This window comes from Alexandromys fortis, unplaced genomic scaffold (assembly GCF_014885135.2).
Source record: "Alexandromys fortis isolate MF-2015 unplaced genomic scaffold, M_Fortis_MF-2015_v1.1 scaffold_24, whole genome shotgun sequence".
Lineage (NCBI taxonomy): Eukaryota > Metazoa > Chordata > Mammalia > Rodentia > Cricetidae > Alexandromys > Alexandromys fortis.
In genome coordinates this window covers 14,766,541-14,788,602 of record NW_026067906.1, presented here as the reverse complement: position 1 = coordinate 14,788,602, position 22,062 = coordinate 14,766,541, and the positions used below count along the sequence as shown (strand labels likewise).

At 39.5% G+C, this 22,062-nt stretch overlaps 1 protein-coding gene across 3 annotated transcripts in view; it reads left to right on the top strand.

The window, feature by feature from the left end:
• The window catches only part of Tbc1d15 (TBC1 domain family member 15), a 57,100-nt gene that overhangs the window by 5,449 nt on the left and 29,589 nt on the right, over positions 1-22,062 (top strand). For all 3 annotated transcript variants that reach the window (XM_050135495.1, XM_050135494.1, XM_050135496.1), the window contains exons 2-5: positions 8,651-8,749; positions 10,451-10,525; positions 14,159-14,297; positions 19,172-19,382. In XM_050135495.1, the coding sequence (XP_049991452.1) occupies positions 8,651-8,749; positions 10,451-10,525; positions 14,159-14,297; positions 19,172-19,382 (524 nt within the window). The remainder of the gene's footprint in view (positions 1-8,650; positions 8,750-10,450; positions 10,526-14,158; positions 14,298-19,171; positions 19,383-22,062) is intronic.

The window sequence follows — 22,062 nt, the reverse complement described above, 5'->3', positions numbered from 1 at the left end:
TTTGTTTTAGCAAACATTTGAATATCAGTTATTTGTTATGTTCGGTTCTTTGTATAAGGGTGATTAAACATAGATTTTGCTTTGTTTTATCTCCTTGGTTTATTGACCCATGATCTCATAGTACATCTGGTCTTGAACTTATTATGGAGCCCAAGGCTAGCCTACTTTCACCTCTCAGTGCTGGAATTACTATTGTTTCTCACACTGGGCTTTAGACTGTATTGTTTAAAAGTTTTTAGTCACATTTTCTTATTGTGTATATGGGGCATGATACAGCGTGTGTGTGTGGGTCAGATAACAATTGTCAGGAGTCACAACTTACAGGAGTTGTGTCCCACGTGGGAGTCCCTGGGATTGAACTGGTTACCCCGCTTTTTGTGCTTTTCCTTTCTGTACTGTAATATATATGTAATTGCTAATTTAATAGGAGCCATTCATTGAGTCATTTGGTAACTCCTCAGGTCAATAACTTACTTTTTTTTTCTCTCATGGCTGACTTTTCTACACTAATGTCCTTAGGAAGCCGCAGACCTGCCTTTCATTGAGAATTGCTGCACATTTCTTCCACAGCTGACCTCATCGGTTCACTCAGTTTCCAGCTGTTCCTCAGGAAATAACCTCTCAGTGTCCCAGCTGTATCCCTGATTGCCTGTCACTCCAAAATTAAGTCACAAAGTCCTATCATTTTGACTGTCAGCCGCCCACCTTTCCTCATTTCTGCCATGACTGACTTAGTTGATGCTGTTTCACATCTCCCCAGGGCTTGTCGCTCAGGATAAACTTCAGATCCTAAGTTCTTCGCTGGAACTGGAGAAACAACTGAAAATGTCTCCTCATCCCAGAAACTGAAGTTCGGGCACTTGTGAATGAGAGGAGGTGGAGCGGGCCGTGGTAGAAGAGGCTGACGGGCTTGTGCTCTCTGGAGGATTGGCAGACACTGTTTGTGGAGAGGAGGGCTGATGGTCACATAGGAAAACACTAGCTTTCAGGGAACAGGTAGACTCAGGATAGGGGCAGGCGAAAGATTGTGTCAGGAGGGGTAATGTCACCATAGAGGTGACGGGTGGAGTCCCAAGGAATTTAGACTGTTGTGATTTAATCAGGTGTATCAGGTGAATTGTTGAGCTGTCTATTACACACCTTACAAGGATAGTTAGAGGATGACTAGATGGAAGAGTGGACGTGAGCAAAGGCCTCCAGATAAGGTGAGGGCCAGGGTCACAGAAAGGCTGGCAGATGATAGTATATGGAGTTAGACTGGTAGAAGGCTTTCCAGATGATGATGGGTCGGATGGCTGATGGAGTAGTTGGCAGTACATGGAGAGCAGCTTTATGCAGAGCATAACAATTTAAGATGCATGTGACTATGGATGTGCACGTAGCAATTAGGTGCTTAGATGTTTAGTTGTTGAGCGCAGCTCATCGTGGTGGCTTTCCTTGGGGATATTTTCTGTAACTAAAAGCTTAAATTGTTTTCTGTAAGCCAAATAGCTTTTAAATAAACTAAATTTTTGAAGTTCTTTTTTTTAAAAGTATTTTTTATGGTTTACTTAACTTTATTTTATGTGCATTGATGTAAAAGGTGTCAGATCCCCTGCAACTGGGTCCTCAGATAGTTAGTTGTGAGTTGCCATGTGGGTGCTGGGAATTGAACCCGGGTCCTCTGGAAGAGCAGTCAGTGCTCTTAACCACTGAGCCATCTCTCCAGCCCCTTGAAGTCCTTTTGATTATACATTACTTTATAAAATTCACATAGTTGTTAAAGTGGCTGTTATGCAGTAGCTATCAAGTTTCCAGATTTGGAGAGATTAGGGCAAGAATTTTACCTTAATCTTACTAATGAGTATTTTAGTTGAATGCTTTCCATTTATCTTTAGTTTTTGAAAGTGGTTGGTGGCAATATAAATAGCTCAGTTTCACATCAGTATAGAAACTATAAAAGCCCGCCCGCTACTGTGCTGTGCATGTTCTCTTCAGCTTTGTTGGAGCATGGGTTTAAATTCAGTAATGCAAAAGTGCATCTATTTCTGTCTGCCAAGTTGAATCTATCTGTGTTGTCTCGGTTTTGCTCTTTAATTTTAACGTTTGTTGTTAGATTAAGGTCAGCAAATTTGTTATAAAACATTGCTATAGCCCCTTTTATTTGTTTATTTAATTATCATTGTCATTATCTTCCTCAACATATTGAAACAGCAGCAGCTCGAAAACCAGACTTGGCCTTGCATTTGTTGACTAAGGGTGACCTTGAATGCTGCCCTTCTCTGCTTCAGCCTCCCAAGTGCTGGAATTATAGGCATGTGATACAATGCCTGGCTTCAGAGTTATTTTAATTATTTTAGTTCCTTTGCTATTACTGTTAGTAGAAAATCATTAGAAGTTTTATATATGCACTCATCTGCTTGGGCATCTAAACGAATACTCTAAATGTGCACATGCCGTAGCACGTGTATGGATGGAGGCCAGAGGACAACTCTGGGCAGTCAGCTCTCTCCATCATGGTATCTGGGGCTTCAACTCAGGTTGTTGGAGCTTTTCTTTTGTTTTTTTTTGTTTTTTGTTTTTTTTTTTTCAAGACTGGGTTTCTCTGTGAAGCCCTGGCTGTCTTGGAACTGGATATGTAGACCAGGCTGTACTTGAACTCGGTGATCTGCCTGCCTTTGCCTCCTGAATGCTAGAATTAAAGTTGTGCACCACCACCGCACAGCCAAAGCTAAGTGCTTTTATCTGCTGAGGTGTCTTACTAGCCCTGCTTTAGCAAATATTTATTTTTTTAGACACATTCTCACAGTCTTTCTGGCCTGGAACTCAAAAGATCTGCCTATCTCTGTATTCTGAGTCCTGGGATTAAAGAGATATATTACTATGCCTGGTTATTATTTATTTTTTAAATATCTGTTTTAGTTTTTATGTGTATGTACATGCCTAAATGAGTTTTTATGTACCACATTCATCAGGTGCTTGAGGCCAGAGAGTATCAGATCCCCTAAAACTGGAATTAACAGTTGGTTGTGAGTCCTTAATGTGGGTACTGGGAGTGAAACCTGGGTTCTTGAGTGCAGTAAGGGAAGAACTCCCAAGTGTATTTTGACCTCAACACAAGTGCCATTGCTTGCATCCCTTCCAGTAGACACACTGCTGACCATCTTGCCCTCCTATTTTAAAAACTTTATTTTAGTTTACTTTTGTATATATGTGCATATGTGCAATTGTATGTGGGTGCCCATGGAGGCTGGAGGAGGGTGTTGGATCCCCTCATGCTCAGTTATGAGCTGCCCAGTGTGGGTGTTGGGAACTGAACTCTGATTCTCTACAGGAGCAGCAGGTGCTCTTGATCATAACTGAGAAATCTTTAGCCTTATTTTAGCAAAATTTTAAGAATTAATGAGAGTCTAGAAGAACTGAGATAATCTTTTTCTGATGTGGAAAACTATTTTTTTTTTAAGTTTCTTTATGCATTGTTTCTACCTTTGGAGCAGTCAGACTATTCTGAGTAGACTGTATCTTTTCAGTGTTGTCAGAAGCCCTGCCTGTGGCACAAGCCTGTAACCCCAGCTTCTCAGGAAGCTGAGGCAGGAGAAGGAGAAGCACAGGTCACCTGGGCTGTAGACAAGAACTGAAAATCTGGTGATGTAGTGAGCTCCGACTTCGAGAGGAAGGTGGAAAGGGCTGGGGATCTGGCTTATGGGCAGCACAGACTTTATAAGTACTTGGTCGCCACACTGTGTGGAATCTTGGAATTAAATTTAGAGGTGGCAGGAAGATTTTTGAACATTGTAGCATGAATAATAAAAACCCAAAGACAGAAATTGGGGTTAAACCTGAAAACCAGAAAAGCAAAGCAGCTAAGCCACTGGAGAAGTGTTGACTTCTATTAAGGCTGCGTGACGGTAAACTAAGCAGACAGTCTCTCTCCTCTCATTTTATATTCCCTCTAGTGCTGGGATTAAGGGTGCATGACTTCCTAGTACTGGGATTACAGGTGTAGGCCATCACCACTTAGATTTATTTCTGTGTTGATCTTGTGTAGCCCAGGGTGGCTTTGAACTCACAGAGATCCATCTGACTCTGTCTCCCAAATCCTGGGATCACCATTGCTTGACCTCTAGTATCTATTAGCTTTAGTTTTGCCTTTGGTCTTCAGGCAAGATTTATTTTTCAAAATACAAATATACCATTACAGAACATGGAATGACTAAAAACCCAGAGTCAAATATGAGGGTCTATAGGGATGGCTCAGTGGTTAGTGAGTGCATATTGCTCTTGAAGAGGACCCGAGTTCAGTTCTGCACCCAAGGGCAGCTCACAGCTGGCTGTCACCCCAGCTTCAGGTTATCACAGGTTCTTTGCGGGACTCCTCGGGCTATTTGCTTATATATAATTTAAAAAATCAAATGTGTAATGAGTCCGATATATTCCTGCAGTGCTTGTGGATGTTGCTTTATGTGATTCTGAACAGTGTGTGCACTTTGCACTGCACATGCAGTCACGCCAAGCCATGCCAGTGAACTCTGCCAGAAGCACTTGCATGTTAGAAGTGCACTGCTTTACTGTCGCTCCGGTTTCCTGCTTTTTACAGAAACAAAATAGCTTAATGAGGTAAATGAAGACAGCATTTTCCTATCATTCTTTAGTGTATGTCAAATTAGTGTATCTCGAATGGTATTGTGTTAGATAATTGATATTTGAGTTGAGGACAAGTTTCATAAACAATTGTTGAGTGAATTTTGTCTTGGGATTAGGACAGAATTTCTAACAGTATCTGAAATGTCCTAAAACATACTTCATTTGATCTATTCAAAGCGTAATATAAACAAAAGGGAGCTCTAGGAGTTTGGTTATAGACTTTCTGGGGTAGGAGCTGGGGTGATGGTTCAGCAGTTAAGAGCACTTGATGTTCTTTTGGTGTAGTGTGCATGTGATTTCAAGGACAGTTGCCAAATAGTTTGTGCCTTCAGTTTGTGAATAGAATGAAGTTGGAGATAGTAGTATCTTTTATGACTGCTTGGGGTTGACTGTGGGAATGTGAGAGCAGAATACTTAGAAAACAAAGTACTTTTTAATTAAAACTGCGATCACCTTGTTTTTTTTTTTATGTAAAATGAATGTGTACTGAAAACAAATAAATTTTTTCCTGTGCTGTCTTATCAAATATGGATGCTCTTTATAATGATGGGAAATGGATACCCTGGAGATGTCCAGGTTTAAAGGGAGCCGGGTGGTGGTGGCACATGCCTTTAATCCCAGCACTTGGGATGCAGAAGCAGCAGGCGCATCTCTGAGTTTGAGGCCAACCTGATCTACAAGAGCTAGTTCCAGGACAGGCTCCAAAGCTACAGAGAAACCCTGTCTCGAAAAAAGCAAAAACAAAACAAACTCCACTGTGTAGAATTTGCATGTAATCTGTGCATATCTTCTATTCATTATTATAATATCTCTACAATAGAATTGCAGCTATGCTATGTTGTTTATGGGCTAGTAAGGAAAATGTCTACATAATACAGATGCATCTTCCTTGTTTTAAATATTTTTTAATCTTCCTGAGTTGAGTTTAGAGGATGTAGAATCCAGAGATGGGGGCTTCATAAAATTTATAAACTTATAAAATTTATAGCTGATGCAAATCAGTTACTTCATTTTATTTGCCCTTTAGGTCAGACTTAACTAATTTCTAGAAGTTAAAGTTATACCTTTGAAATTAGAAAACTAAACATGACTGTCTTCTCCAGATAGTATAAATATAGTTTAGAATTTTGAGTTTTGGGGCATGTAGTTTTTCTCTCAAAAAAGCACCGTAGAGGAACTGGGCATCCTGCTGTGTACGTGTGGTCGCAGCACTTGGGAGGTGGAGTCAGCTTATCATGGAATGTCTTTATTTTCTCCATCTGCAGTGATTTAAAGGCATCTGTGATCTCTTAAAGTCTGTAGCCCATCTGCGCGGGCTCTTCTGGCTTTTAGAGTCTCTTGAGAAGTGAAGCCTAATTCTAATAGGTCTGCCTTTAATATTCTTTGTTCTGTCCATTTAGTATTCTGATTATTATGGACTGAGGGGCTTTGTTTTCTGATTCGGTCTATTCGGTGTTCTGTATGCTTCTTGTACCTTGATAGGCATCTTTCTTTAAGTTAGGGAAATTTTCTTTTATAAAATGTTTTCTTTGCTTTTGACCTAGGTCTGCCCCCATTTCTATTATTTTTAGATTTGGTCTTTTCATAGTGTCTAGATTTCCTGCATGTTTTGTGCCTGAAGCTTTTGTAAATTTAACATTTTCTTTGAGTGACCTGTTTTTCTATTGTGTTTTCAGTGCCTAAGACTCTGTCTTTCATCTCTTGTATTCTGTTGGTGAGGCTTGCCTTTGTGGTTCCTGTTCAAGTTCCTAAATTTTTCATTTCCAGATTTCCCTCAGTTAGGTTTTCTTTATTAGTTCTGTTTCCACACTCAGGTCTTGAACTGTTTTATTCATTTCTTTCCACTGTTTGTTTTCATAGTTTTTTTTTAAAGGGATTTATTTCCTCTCTAAAGACCTCTATCACGCCGGGCAATGGTGGCGCACGCCTTTAATCCCAGCACTCGGGAGGCCTGGTCTACAGAGCTAGTTCCAGGACAGGCTCCAAAGCCACAGAGAAACCCTGTCTCGAAAAACCAAAAAAAAAAAAAAAAAAAAAAAAAAGACCTCTATATCACATTCATAAAGTCTGTCTTAAGGTCTTTTTCTTGTGCTTCGGCCATGTTGAAATACTCAGGACCTGCTATGGTAGGATTGCTGGTCTCTATTAGAGACAGAGAGTCCTGGCTGTCATTGATCTTTCTTTTCTTTCTTTTTTCTTTTCTTTTTTTTTTTTAAAACTGGTGTATACGTATCTGGGGTTGGGAAGACTATAGTTCTTGGTGCTGATATCGGTCTTGTCTTTGTTGGGTGGTATTTTGTTCCTGGTTTCTGTTTCCTCGTTGGTTCTTAAGAGTGTGGTGACTGTGTTGGCCTGGTGGGGAAGTCTTCTGGGGTCCTGATATGTGTGACCACTGGGGGTTCCAGGTAAAATGTGTTTCTGGGTATTGGAAGCTGACACTTAGGAAGGGGATAGACTAGGGGTAATGCTGAGGGGGTCCATGGGAGGGAGGAAAGCAAGGTGTTCCATCAGGATCTGCTTAGTTCCCTGGGAATGGGGCCGAGGGGAGAGCCCACAGCAGATCTGCTGCAGAGCTAGGATGAGGCTGTAAGATTGGATTTGGAGGAATGGAGGGAAAGGTGAGGTCTGCAGTTAGCCTACTTGCTTCCCTGCTCAGAATGGCCTGTGGGTTTTCAGGGAGTCCAGGGAGTGCCTGCTGAAGTTGGGGGCTGGTACAAAGCTGTGGGTGTCTGTGGGTGGGTTGGAGAAGATCTGTGTGATCCACTGGAGATGGGGGCAAGGGTTACATCTGGAAGTACTCTTTCAAATTCCCATACTGTTCCCTGTAATTCTAAGTGTTTTATAAACGTACCAACATGATCTTTTATAAGAATATGATACTGTAGGAATACATAGAAAGTACCTGTTCCTTATATTTCATTGCTCATTCTTTTGAATATTTTCATATGGATTTTCAGTTTGAACTCAATGTTTACCTTAAAATATTTGTGTTATTAGTCTTGTGTGGCTGGAAATTGAACCCAGGGCTTTGTACCTGCTAGGCAAGCATTGTATCAGTGATGGTTGGTTACCCCAGCTCCAGACTACAGAGAGTTGAATTTGTATGTTAGCCACATATCAGTTAGTTCAGCATCACTTTTATGAGACAAATAAGAGTGTGATTTTTACCAGTTTGAAAAACAAATACTCATGTTGTTGAAGCAAATTCTCTTCTAATTTATCAAAGTCTGTATCGTGCGTTTTAAATGCAGGTTGAGCATTCCTAATGTGAAAATCCAGAATCTGAAGTGTCCCCAAATCTAAAATGTTTTCAGTGCTGAGGTGATGCTTTAAGTAGAAAGTTATACACCTTGACTTCACTGTTTGGCCGCAGTCAAGATATAGACAGGCACTCCAAACCTATGAAGTCACCTTCAGACTGTGTTTAAGGCATATGTATATAAAACACAAATGAATACACAAGTATTCATGAATCTGAAATACTTCCTGTCCCAGTCAACCTGTGATATTTTGTATATGAGGTAAACGGATTTTGAACAGATACTATAAGAAAACAGTGTGGGACTAGAGAGGTGACTCAGTAGTTAAGAGCATGGCTACTCTTCTGGAGGACTTGGGTTCAATTCCCAGCATGCATATGGCTTACAGTTGTCTATAACCCAAGTTCCAGGCGGTCTGATGTTATCTTGTGTCCTTCACCAGGCACCACTGTGCAAATGGTACACAGATACACATGTAAGCAAAACACTCAAATATAAAAAATTTAAAAAGCAAAAAAGAAAAGAAAATATCTCAGTTATTTTTAAGAAATGTTGAGATAAGAAGTGTGACTAGAGCTGGGGCTCATTTAGTGCAGTTCGTCATGTGAGCGTGAGTTCAGATCTCTAGCACCTGCGTGAGATGAACCTGTGCTGGAGAGCAGCTCCTCAGTTCTGAGGAGGGAGACGTGCGTGCGCACGCGCGCACACACACACACACAAATGAGAGGGGAAAAAGTGTAATTATAATCTTGTTTTTGTTGTTCCAGATTATATATGAACAAGAAGGGGTATATATTCATTCATCTTGTGGAAAGGCCAATGACCAAGACAGCTTAATTTCAGGAATATTACGTGTTTTAGAAAAGGTAAGTTTCTCGTTAATGACTTGTTTAGTAATAGTTTATGATAGTGATTCTCATTGGTGCTTTGAGGCAGAGTCTGAATCTCATATGTAAGACACTGTGTTTGAACAATGGTTGTAAATTTAACATAGAAATAACATTAGAAACAAAATACCTTAGGTATACCAATGAAAGTCATGAAATATTTTAAATATGTATGTAAAGGTGTACATGTTGGTGCATGCCTTTAATCCCAACCTAGCACTTGGGAAGTGGAACAGATGGAGCTTAGTGGTTTGAGGACCAGCTTGTCTATATAGCATGTTCCAAGACAGCCAGGACACCAGAGAGATTCTATCTGACCAAAAAAGGGGGAGTATGTAGACATTATAATAATACAATTTTTTTCATATTGAAAACAATTAGATTTAAATTTTCGTAATAACTGTTAAATAATGGTAATGTCAGAATGTAATTTAAAATTTTATTTTGCATTTAGAAATAAAAAATGGATCAATATCAAGGTTTATTGGGGTACCAGCCCCCTAAACCTCTCAGGATCCAGAAGGAACACTATACCAAGCACAGGAACTTGCTAACGGGATCTGAGGGTAAAAAGAATGAATCGGCTCACACATATCTTCTTGTCATGTTCCATTTAGTCTTCCAGCCTTCTCTCGATCCCACAAGGTTTCCAGCTTATATACCCACACAGGCACAATTAGCAATTCTCTGGCAATAGCAAGGATACCAGACTTGTATTTTTCAGGGCCAACAAGACAGATAAGGCTGACAAAGTGGACGCCTATTATCTTATGTCTCGGGGGGGGGGGGCATATCTGAAAAGGGTAAAGAGAGGAAGGGGCTGTGATTTCTAAGAGGGGGAGAAGGGAGTTTGTGTGTTAACTACGTCTGTGTGGTTAGTTAAGCTTGAAGCTTGTAATAACGTAGAAAAAAGAGGAAGAAAACGCAGCAGTACTGTGCACTCTGAGCACTTTCTTCCGTCATGATAGCCATGGCAGCCAGCATAAGCTGTGGAAGGAAAATGGGTGGCATTTGATCTGCATTAGTATTTTTGTCAAATGTTAGCTGATTAAAGGGAACCTCTCAGCTCTCCCCATTCAAAGGCAAGAACTACAGCTATGTGGTAAGATCTGGAGTCGGGCAATTCCAGCCTCTGTGCCAAGTGGTGACTTTGTTCCCGCTGACCCCTAAGTGGGAAGAATTTTCTTTCTCTGGGGCCTTTTCGAGGATACAAGGCTCCTAGCATGTATTCTATGTATCAAGATTATACAGCCAAATGAAAAGACATCCTCCTGATTTCTCACATTATGTGTCCCCAGTACATCAGGAAAGTATTTATGACACACACACACACACACACACACACACACACACACACATACACACACACACACACACACACACGCACGCACAGGCTAGGGAAAGAATGCAGTTAGCACGTTTAAAATTACAGGTAGAAGCAACAGATACTCTGGAGTCTGTATTTCTTACAGACCTTGGAAGGCAAGTTTCCTCCATCAGAAGTTAATTCTGGTGGGTTGACACCTACAATATTAATTGCTACTTCTGTAATAAATGATAAAGGCTCTCAGGTATATTAAGAACATAATATGTTGATAAATTCTAAATATAATTCATGGTGTCTTTCTTCAGGATGCTCAAGTTATATTGATGAATTCTTGTTGTTTTTTTTTAATGTAGGATGCTGAAGTAATAGTGGACTGGAGACCATTGGATGATGCATTAGATTCTTCTAGTATTCTGTATGCTGGAAAGGTATTTAAAAAATATGACTGAGAGATTGCTGTATGTTTTCTTTGTGTGTGTATATATAGGAATGTAGGCATGCATGTCTTGTTTGCTACCCTGCTCTAATGCCCTCCTCCATCCCCCTCTCCCCTTTGTGGTTTTTCCTTTTCCTTCTCTGCACTAGTCCCTGTGTGCCAGTCCTATGTATTTTCTGTGTATCAGTCACATGTATTTTTCCCCTCTTCTCCATCCCTTAAGGTCCCTTGTCCCCATCTCTTCTCTAGTCACACACACAATTGACTATGTAGACCAAACTGACCTTGAACTTGCATAGTTCTTCTGTTTCTGCCTCTCAAGTGCTGGCATCACAGGCTTCTTGCCACCACACCCAACATAAAAATAATCTTTATTTTTATTTGTGTATGATCTGTTTGCTTTGAATGGCTTCTCTTGTTAGTTCTGTTTCACTTGGATGCCATCTTTTTTTTTAGACACTTATTTTGGTATTTGGAGGGTTTTGTACTGTAAGGCTCATATTTAATAGCAGATGTTTTCTTTCATTATGGCTAGGCCTGCTACTAGTGGGATTCTTCTCTGTGTAGGACTAATCTGTTCTCAGGTGGGAATCCCTGCTATCAAGTTCTCATTATTTTTCTAGTTCATTTTTTCACAATGGAAGTTATAGATCCCTGCCCAGAAAGGTCAGGCTGGGTTATTAGTGTTGGAACAACTCAACTGAAGAAGAGACCTGGGAGTGTTGGGATCTTCATTATCTACATGGACTTCAGCTAAGCCCTTGTTTTCATCCGTGCACTTGCTTTCTCACAGCTCATAGACGTTCTGTTTTACATCTTCTAATGAATAGAGCTTTATCTATAGGACTGGCAAGATAGCTCAGTAGGTAAGGGTGCTTGCTGACAAGCCTGATGACCTGAGTTTGATCTCCTGAGCCCTACATGTAGAAAAGAGAACTGGCTTCCAAAAGTTGTTGTCTAGCCTCCTTATGTGCACAGTGTATGTGCATAACAGTCATGGCACACACACACACAGAGTCTGAAAAATAAATACGAAACAACTAGAATCTTTAGTCTTCTGGAGTCCTGTTAATTTTCCTACTTATAAAAACTTAAATATTTATTTTTATGTGAGTGTGTGTGTATAAGAGTGTACCTGCTTATCTGTATGTGTACTACATGTGTGCAGTGGCTGTAGGCCACAGAGGGTGTGGTTACAGGTGGTTGGTAACTGCCCAAGGTGGGTGCTGAACCTGGGTCTTCTGTAAGAGTAGTATAAGCCATCTCTCCACCAGCTTTCTATTTTTAGCTTAGACTTTATCCTAATTTCTCTAATTTTTTTAAAACATGAGGTGCCATTTCTGAGCCTATTTGTAGGGAAGGTGGACACTGAGAGAGGTGGGGGTGATAAGACTCTGAGGGTCTTAGCCTTCCTTGTCACCAGGCTGTGGTTGTAGAGATGGCAGCAAGGGAAATGGGATTGTTGGTGTTATTGTCGTTGGATGAACGAAAAGTGCTTTCTGAACTGGGCTTGGTAGTGTGCCTACAGTAGGGAGGATGAATCTCTTGAGTTCAAGGCCAGCCTGGACCACATAGGAAAAGAAAACTAAAATAAAAGCCAACCAAGCAAAGCTCCAAGGTGGTAGCTCTCTGAAAATGGCCTTTGAGGTAGAACCTGAAAGAAGAAAATTATTCTGCTTTCCAGTTGCATTTTCAGATGGTCTTCTTTTCAGTTGCCCGCTGTTAACGTCTGTTTTCTTGTGATTTGTGGTTTCATCCTGCTCCTAGTATCTTCCTTCTCCTTTAACAAAAGTTACAATGGAAATGAGATGCATGAGTCTTCAACACAGAGTTGTTTTACTGCTTCAGAACCGTTTCTTTCCTCGTGCCTGGTTAGTGTATCTTCTAGACTTTAATCTGTGTTTCTTACGCTAGAACACTTATCTGTGTTAATTTGTATGCTTCATTGTTCTTTTATACAGTTTTGTAACTTTCTGGTTGTATTTATTTTTATGTGTTGAATAAATACCCCTGGGGACAAACATAAACCTGCTCTTAGGTAATGGCACTTTGTGGGAACATCGTAGGATATATCGACACAAACCTAGATGATGCACGTCATCCACCTGATGTGACAACACTGTATGTATAATATCGAGGCTGGTGTGACACAGTGTAGTGCTGTATAGTATGAAAGTATCCTCTAATGACAAAGATATAAATGTGTAAGCAATGTACATAATAGCTGTTTTCATTATCACAGATATACTGCCCGTATTTTGTTGTGCTGTGCTTTCTGTGACTGCTGCATGTGCTAAGTTTATTTACACTGGCATTATCACGTGCGTCAGAGCAGTGCCTTGTGCCACAGCACTAGAGTGCTGCTAAGCTGCTGCTTAAGTCATTTTTCAGTTCCATTCTAATCATATAGAGTCATATATATGGAGGTGGTTTACTCAAATCATTATGTGATGCTTGACTATAAATTATAAGTAAATTTGAGTATGTATCAACCTTTAAGATCTAGCCTAGTATTTGTCTACCCTTTAATTACTTACTCTCCTTTTGATGTATACTTTAATTTTTAAAAATTCAACTAAATTGCCCTCCTGCAGTCAGAACTAGGAAATACTATTGCTAACAGTGTAAGACTGTCTATTTTCTCAAACTTTTAAAATATTTAATACTCTTAAAAATTAGGCAAAATAAAATCTTATTTTTTTTTTAACTTTAACCTTATTTCTATTGGAAATTGTTTTATCTTAGTGAATTTTTTGCTCTTTTATTTGTATGGGTGTTTTGCTGGCATATATTTGTGTACCACACGTGTACCTGACGCCCAGGCAGTTTAGGAGAGGATTGGTTCACTCGGGAACTGGAGGTAACAGATGGGTGAACTGACATGAAGATTCTGGAAATTGAACCCTGGCCCTGTGAAAGAACAAGTGCTCTTAACCAATGGGGCTTCTCTCTAGTCTTTGACTTCCTTATTCATGCCATGCATTTATTTTTTTACATTTCATTTTGTGTGTGTGTGTGTGTGTGTATGTGTGTGTGTCTGAGTGTGTCTGTCTCTGTGTGTATATGTCTGTGTGTGTGTCTGTGTGTGTCTCTCTACGTGCATGTGCATGTGCATGTGCATGTGGAGGTCAGAGGACAGCTTGTGGGAGGGAGGGAGTTCTGTTCTTTTACCATACGCATTCCAGGAATTGAACTCAAATTGCCAGCCTTGGCAGCAAAAGCCTTTACAACTCTTGCATCTCACCAGCTTCCTTTGTTTGCTTTTCTCTTTGTTTACGTGGAGTTGGTTGGAGTTGTTTTGTAGTCTGGAAATCGGATGCATTTTGCTTTCTTTTCTCTTTTTGTAAGATGACTGCCATATTTTTAGATATCACAACTCTATGCAAAATGGCACAATGAGGAATTGAGATGAAACTTACCATGGAAACCAAATCTTTGGAAGCCCTGAGTTGGCTTCTGTACACAACTGACTGGCAACCCTAACTGCAGAGGGTGATACAGATGAGCAAGGGGGAACTGGTACTCTTGCTGTTTGCCACAGATTCCGACGTCATTCACGGGGGCTCAGATGTTATGCACTGGCATGCACTAGCTTTAGACTTAAATATTTATGTTATTGTTTCAGGACTCCAGTTCAGTTGTAGAGTGGACCCAGGCCCCCAAAGAAAGAACTCATCGAGGATCAGAACTCCAGAGCAGTTATGAAGCAGAGTGGGACATGGTTAATACAGTGTCATTTAAAAAGAAGCCACATACCAATGGAGGTATGAATGAAATCTTTGCAGTCTTAAATTGAACAAAGTGCAAAGAAATGCTTCAATGTTCCTCAGTAAGGAAGAATGTTTTTACATTTCACTATGTATGAATAACTAATTTTGTCCTGTTTTTATTTTTTTGTTATTGCTGTAAGTTCAAAAGAGGATTTAATGATACTTGTCCTGTTTTTTTAGTTACTAATAGCAAAATAAACACTTAAAAAAAACTAACTCTGTTAAACTCTGTGTGGTAAGTGCATACCTGAGCTCAGCCCTGGGAGGGTGAAACCGGAGGATCCTGAGTTCAAGGGCAGCCTGTTTCCATCGTTAGTTCCAGGCCAGCCTGGCCAGTATATATAGCAAGACCCTGTCTCAAAAACAAGAGCTCCACACATGCTTTTCTTGATCTAGTATTTTATCTTGAAACACCAGGGGGAGATGGAGTATCTTGCTAAACTTTACTATGCTGACTTCAGTGCCTATTCTGATTTTCATAGCTGATTTCAGTCTCTTGTATATGTTTAGTTACTATTTCCCTTTGTGTTGTAAGAGGTTGCTTGTTCATATCTCAGCTGCCCAGACTCCTGAAGTAACCACACAGAAACTGTATTAATTAAATCACTGCTTGGCCTATTATCTCTAGCTTCTTATTGGCTAAGTCTTACATATTAATTTAACCTATCTCCATTAATTTGTGTATCGCCACGTGGCTGTGCTTTCTTGCAAAGTTTCAACATGTCTGTCTCTGGTGGTGTTTCCATGGCTTCTCTCTGACTCTGCCTCCTTTCTCCCAGCATTCAGTTTAGTTTTCCCTGCCTAGCTCTATTCTACTGTCATGGGCTCAAGACAGTTTATTAACCAATGGTATTCACAGCATACAGAGAGGAAGCCCACATCACCTTTGTATATTTAAATCTATATCTACTATATGGTAACTATATACTATAGAAAGAGTCAAGATAACAGTTTGATATTATACATGCTAGTCCACATCAGAAAAATAGCATATATTCCATAAATTCATGTATTTATACTGAATATGATCTAACTAGCTCATATGTGTTATGGCCAATTTGTTTGTGATTGCTTGTTAAGAAGTTGAGTATATAGTTAAAATGTTAGGTATTTTTGGTTTTGTAGTATTGATTTCTTTGTGGTTTGTAATGAAAAGAATATTTTCTTTTTTTAATGATTTTGGCCTCAATTTAAAAATCCATCTTTCTTCACTCAAGAGGATAGCAATATTTTTGGAGCATGTTTTGTTTACATTTATACACCATTATTCTTTTTTTTCTAATTTTTTTCCTTGAGACAGTGTTTGTATAATTGTTTTTTTAATATTTATTTATTTATTTATTTATTTATTTATTTATTTATTTATTTATTTATTTATTTATTTATTTATTATGTATACAATATTCTTTCTGTGTGTATGCCTGAAGGCCAGAAGAGGGCACCAGACCTCATTATAGATGGTTGTGAGCCACCATGTGGTTGCTGGGAATCGAACTCAGGACCTTTGGAAGAGCAGGCAATGCTCTTAACCGCTGAGCCATCTCTCCAGCCCCTACACCATTATTCTTAATTAAAGTTGATTTTAATGTGTAACCTGTGGAATCACTCTCATATACAGAAGTTACACTTCATACTTAATTCTAGGAAATAGTTGCAGTGGAGCAATAAATAGAATCTCATAGCTTTGCTACTAGATCATACAGGCATGGACTTTTGGGGTGGGGGAGGCAAGGGAAGACATTTGGGCATTCAGTTTTAATACAAGGAGAGGTTCCTACTAGGATCAGAGTAAATTGTCAGAGAGATGAGAGTCAGAATTTTTGAATTTGGCATGTAAGATGATGAGTGACTTCTTTATATTGTTGTGATTGGTGCATGAGAAATAATTTTGCTGCTGTTTATAATACTGTAAACTTCTTGAAATAAATGATGGGATGCCACAAGAATGAGCAAAAATTCAGAATTTTGTAAGTATTACGTAGACAAGAAACCCAATCTGGTAATAAAGATCTCTTTAAGATTTATAAACTTCAGTCGTAACTGTTGAAATCGCCTGGGAAGATTAGATATGAAACGAAACAGAGAGCCAGACTCTGGGGCAGCTGGAGCTTGGGCATCAGTATTTCCCAGAAAAGCTTCAGGAGGGTTTAATGTGTGGTCTGAGTTGAGGATTAGTTCTTCTGATTTGTTCACAGTGCTTAGCAGGTGAGGCAGCTTTGTTTTGCAATTGTGAAATGTTAGGGAAATAACTTGTATCAATGCATTTAATTATGCAAACCAAGTTTTCTTGTGACACTTTCATCCATTATGTGGTTTTACCTCCTTTCTCCTGATCTTTTTCCTTTTTTCTAATAGTCCTAAGGAAATGACTTCTCCCCCCCGCCCCTCCCCCACCTCTCTTTCTCTTTTTTTTTCTCAGCTTGATCTAGGGCTCATGTGTCCCTGGCTGGCCTGACACTCTCTGAGGAGATCTGCCTGCCTCTGCCTCTCCAGTGCTGAGATTAAAGTCTGTGCTACCATGCCTGTCTGAGGAAATAATTTCTAAGAAATTGAATTTCTTGAAACATTTTAATATTTTGTGTTTTTGAAAATTTTATTTTGCTTGTTTCAAACTTAGCTTTTATATTTTTTACTTTGTATCCCCCTCCCCATGACTTATAAAGGGAAATTAGGAATCACCTTTAAAAGTGGGTTATCAAGCTCATTTAACTTGGTATTTCTTAGGAACATGTAACGTTATAATTCACATACTTTGCTTTTATAGCAAATTAGTGTTTTGAAACTGTTTACTTCCAGAAACAGTTCCGGTTAGCATTCCACCCCAGCAATGTCATGCTCTTGCTGTTGATTCTATTCAAGGCGTACAGAGTTAGTGGACCGTTCTATTGTGCATTGTACTTTTTGGCTGTTCACTTTCCCCATCTCAGTGTGTTGGAGGTACTTTGCATGTTCATTAGAACTAATGTTTGGTTGCTGTTTGTTGTTGCTTTAAAGAGAAAGGACATTCCAAATGAAGTCTTGTCTACTCTGAGGTTTTATTTTGCTGTCATTGCTATCCACTTGGCTGCTGACTGCACATCTTGCCGACTACTCTAGCTGATGTGCTCTCTAGCTTTTCTTGCCTCTACTGAGCATGTTGTTGATTACATTCTAGCCACTTCCTCTAGTGCTGGAGATGTACCTGCAAACAAAACAGTTCCTGCCCCCCTCCCTTTATTTTTATTTTTTGAGACAGGATTTCTCTCTCTCTTCGCTCTTCTCTTTCCCTCTCCCCACCCCCTTCCCAACCTCTACTCCTCACACTGGCTTTCCTGGAGTTTGCTGTAGAGACCATGTCTGGCCTAAGGAAATAATTTCTAAAAGTTGAATTTCTTACATATTTTTATGTAACATTTTTAATATTTATGTAAGTTTATATTCTCTTTAAGCTTGTATTTTAATGGAAAGACTTGTAGAATTGAACATAGTTCTCATTTTTGTCAGAGCTTTAAATGGGGAGATGTGATTTCCTTTTTTATGTAACATGTCATATCATTAAGGGAAATCTGCATAAAATGTTTGCTTTTAAAATGCATAAATTGCATGTATTATGTAATATTCTTAAGGTTTTGCTGCAGCTTCAGTTCAGTCCAATCGAATGCAATTATGATTTTACTTTTTTTGTTTCTAATTTGTTATTACTGTTTTCTATGAAAATATTTGTAGTTTATGCAAATAATCTAGTAGAATGCACTTTTTCTGGCCGTTCAGGTGTATACACACAGATGATAGATGGGGTAAGTTGGAATGCTTAGAAATGTCCTCACCCTCCTAGGAGCTTGTGCTATTGTAATGTGCAGCCCATGGGTGTGGCACTTAATCTAGTATCAGCTTGAGTCAGGAGCTCACCATTCAAACCAGTGTGGAGCCCATGTGGGTCAGTGCGTACACTCATTACGTAGCCTTTTATGACAGTGGCACTTATTAGGAAATCTAGTGGAGATGATGGAATTGAATGTCTCTAGTTACATAGGAAGGTGACATATATGCCGGTCATCACCAATTAATCTCTTTTGAACAAGTTTTGTAAGCATAATTCTGTGTATGGTGAGATGGAATTCATAAAAGTCTTGAATAATAAGAGTAAAATTTATCTTATGAAATAACATTCTTAGAAGTATACTGTTTTTCTTTTAGATTTCAGAGATGTTTCTGAGTTCAATTATGAAAACAAAGTATTTTATATTGGAAATTATAAGTAGTAGGAAATACTTCCTGTAAGAAAATGATTTTTGGGCTGGAGATATGGCTCAGAGGTTAAGAGCACTGACTGCTCTTCCAAAGGTCCTGAGTTCAATTCCCAGCAACCATATGATGGTTCACAATCATCTGTAATGAGATCTGGCGCCCTCTTCTGGTGTGTGGGAAGCAGAATGTTGAACACATAATAAATAAATAAATTTAAAAAAAAAAAGAAAATGATTTTTAAAATAGTTTTATGACTTTTTAAAAAGCAATCTTTAAGTTGCTTGTTAACAGTTGTGATAATACTCATGGTTTTATTTTCTGCAAATGTTGCATGCATCCAGAACGGTGGGGCTGCATATGTGCTTTAGAGTGCTTACCCAGCATGCACAGCACAGTGTCCTGAGTTTAGTCCTCAGCACTAATCAGCTGGGCATGTGGCACATGTTTCTAATTTTAGCTTCCCAGAGATAGAGGCAGGTGGATCAGACGTTGAAGGTATCCTCATTAAACACAGGGGGAAACTGTAGTGGTGTAGTGTATCCCCGGCTAAACAAAGGGCTGTTAGGTAAATGGGAAGAGCATTGTTGATACTTTAAACAAAGATGAACTAAAATATTTTGCCCCACTTTCTTGTTTTTAAGATGCTCCAAGCCATAGAAATGGGAAAAGCAAGTGGTCATTCCTGTTCAGTTTGACAGACCTGAAATCAATCAAGCAAAGCAAAGAGGGTATGGGCTGGTCGTATTTGGTATTCTGTCTAAAGGATGACGTCGTCCTCCCTGCTCTGCACTTTCATCAAGGAGATAGCAAACTACTGATTGAGTCTCTTGAAAAATATGTGGTATTGTGTGAGTAAGTACCAAATTACTTTCTACTTGCTGAAACAGGATCATGGTATTAATCCAGGTCAAGCTATATGTACTTGTCACTGAGCATCGGTGACTTGTGTGTACAAGGGCATCAGCATCTTAACATTTTGCTGGTTATTTGGATTAGTGATTGAATAACGTTTGAGTATTTTAAACCTTAAACTTTCTATCAACTTATTAGCTTTTTACATTTATATCATTTATATGTTACATCTATTTATTGTTGTGCAGTTGTGCATATGTGTGGATGCATGCCATGGCATACATATGAATATTACTGGCTCTCTCCTTCTACCATGTGCATCCCTGGGATTGGACTCAGGTCATCTGGGTTGGCAGCAGGGACCTTTACAGTGATCCATTCTTGCTATCCCAATGTGTTAGTTTTTTTTTTTTTAAAGGGAAAATTAGTCCAATATTCTTATGATTTAATGATGATGGCTCAGTAATTGTGAAATATAGTTTCTTAAATTACCTATTATGTATCTGGATTTAAATATATACGTTGGAAAACAGGGCCCTTTTGCTTTGCAAAAGTCCAGACTCATTTATTCACCTCTGGGCACACAGTTCCTTTCTTCTTCTTATTTCCAACAGATACTCTTTAGATGTCATTTAGAAAAGACTACACTGATCACTTGATAATCAGCTGTGAGTAAGACAGGCTTGCTCCTGACCTCTGAGGTGTGATGTCATGGAGAATGGTGACAAGTAAAGGACAAAACTAAGCTGAGGGGCGCATGAGGCTGAGATGCAGTGGGAGCTCCCAGGAGCTGGGGGAGCTTCATCTAATGTGTACTGAGGTGAACAAGGAAAGATTCTTAGAAACAGCAGCTCCGAAGTTGAGACTTGAACCATTAGCATGGAAGGAAGGAGAGAGTTGGCAAGAGAGGATATTTTGGCTGGAGAGAAGAGCAGAAATGCGCTACAGTCTCAGCGTTGTTGTAGGCCTGTGATGTTTGGAACAGGGAGAGGACCAAAAGTTAGTTATTACATGGCCATAGAGAATGAATGCTTCAGTGTGAAGGCTCTTATAGCCACGTTAGGAAGTTGCTCAGTCACCCACAGGAGTCAAGGTGGCCTGCACTAGGAGAGTGGTGGGTAAGCTAGAGTTATTGGGTGTTGTAATTGGTTGGGTGTGTGGAGGTGAGAAGGGAGAGATGTTGTTAAGCGAACTGCAGGAGATGGCTGTTACCTTCATTAACCAACTCCTCACTTAGTAGCAGAGTTTGTACTTTTCCAAGTTTAGATACTATAAAGAGCCCAAAGTAACTGCAAAATTGGAAGATTTTTGCCCGTGTGCTTTTTGGCATGAAGGTGAACCTGTACTGCATTGATCAGCTGTCTGGCTGGCACTAGGCACACTGTTTTATGTTAGTAAGAAAAAAAGGCAGACCTGTTTTGTGGGCTGGATAGACTGGGGAGCGCTAGTTAGATTTCAGAAGAGATAATAGCATTATTAGAGAAAAAGTTCCTGGCTGTTGAATATCAGACATTAAGATTCAGGCATTTTAGCACCATAGTTGAGTATTAGCCAGTGTTGCGACATCATTCACAGAAGAGGCTGTTCTGTATACGATTTTGATGAAAGCATTGTATTTAATATGAGGGAAGTGTAGTAATCCCCTTTCTGTACTGGTCACGGCATACTTTGGAGATGTAGGCTTAGTTTGCTTTTGCTTTTTGAGACAGGTTCTTGCTCTGTAGTCTGGGTAGGTCTTGAACTTGGAATCCTTCCTTAGCTTCTAGAATGCTGGGATTACAGGTATGCACCACTCTCTGGCTCAGAAGTAGGCTTAGTCTAAAGCACTTTATTTTAGATGTGTTAGCCTCTCTTGAACTGAAAAAAGGTGTGCAGAGAGGGGTCAAAGTGGTCTTAGGAAAAGTAGTTGAAAGATGTAGGAATTTGAAGAAGGATCCTTAGTACCATACTCTTCCTGTGGTGGGCAAAACTCTGCCTTGTCATAGCCGTGTGTGTGTGTGTGTGTGAAGAAAGGATTCTTAGTGCAACACTTCTTCCTGTTCTGGGTGAGACTTGGCCTTGTCATAGCCCTGTGTGTGTGGTGTGTGTATTTTGTTTTGTTTTAGGGTCTTAATGTAACCCAGGCTGATTTTGAACTTGATATATACCAGATGCTAGTCTTAACCTTCTAATCTTCCTGCCCTTACCTCCTAAGTGCTTGGATTACATGTGTGTTTCTTCTATCTTAAGTTTCATCACATGACATACCTTTCTTTGTGTTCCTGGAACCACTAAACTCTTCTTTGTCTGCAGCTCATTTATATATACTATTGCTTCTATTTGGATCAGTCTCTTTTTGGAGTTTCTGAGGTCTCAATTTGATACTTACTTCTCTAGAGGGATTTTCCTGGATACCTCCTCTCCATCTAATGTTTATTTCTGTCTCTACTCCTCCCTATTTATTTCCTTGATTGCTTTTTTCATGTCACTTAAGAGTATAATTATAGGCGGAGGCTGCTTCTACATTTCCCAGCTGCCCAGGCCCCAAATAACCACACAGAAACTTCTATTAATTAAAACACTGCTTGGCCTATTAGCTCAGGCTTCTTATTAACTAACTCTTACATCTTAAATTAACTCATTTCTGTTATTTTATAAGGTTCCGGGGTGTCTTTCTCCTTCTATGGCTCCATGGTGTCTC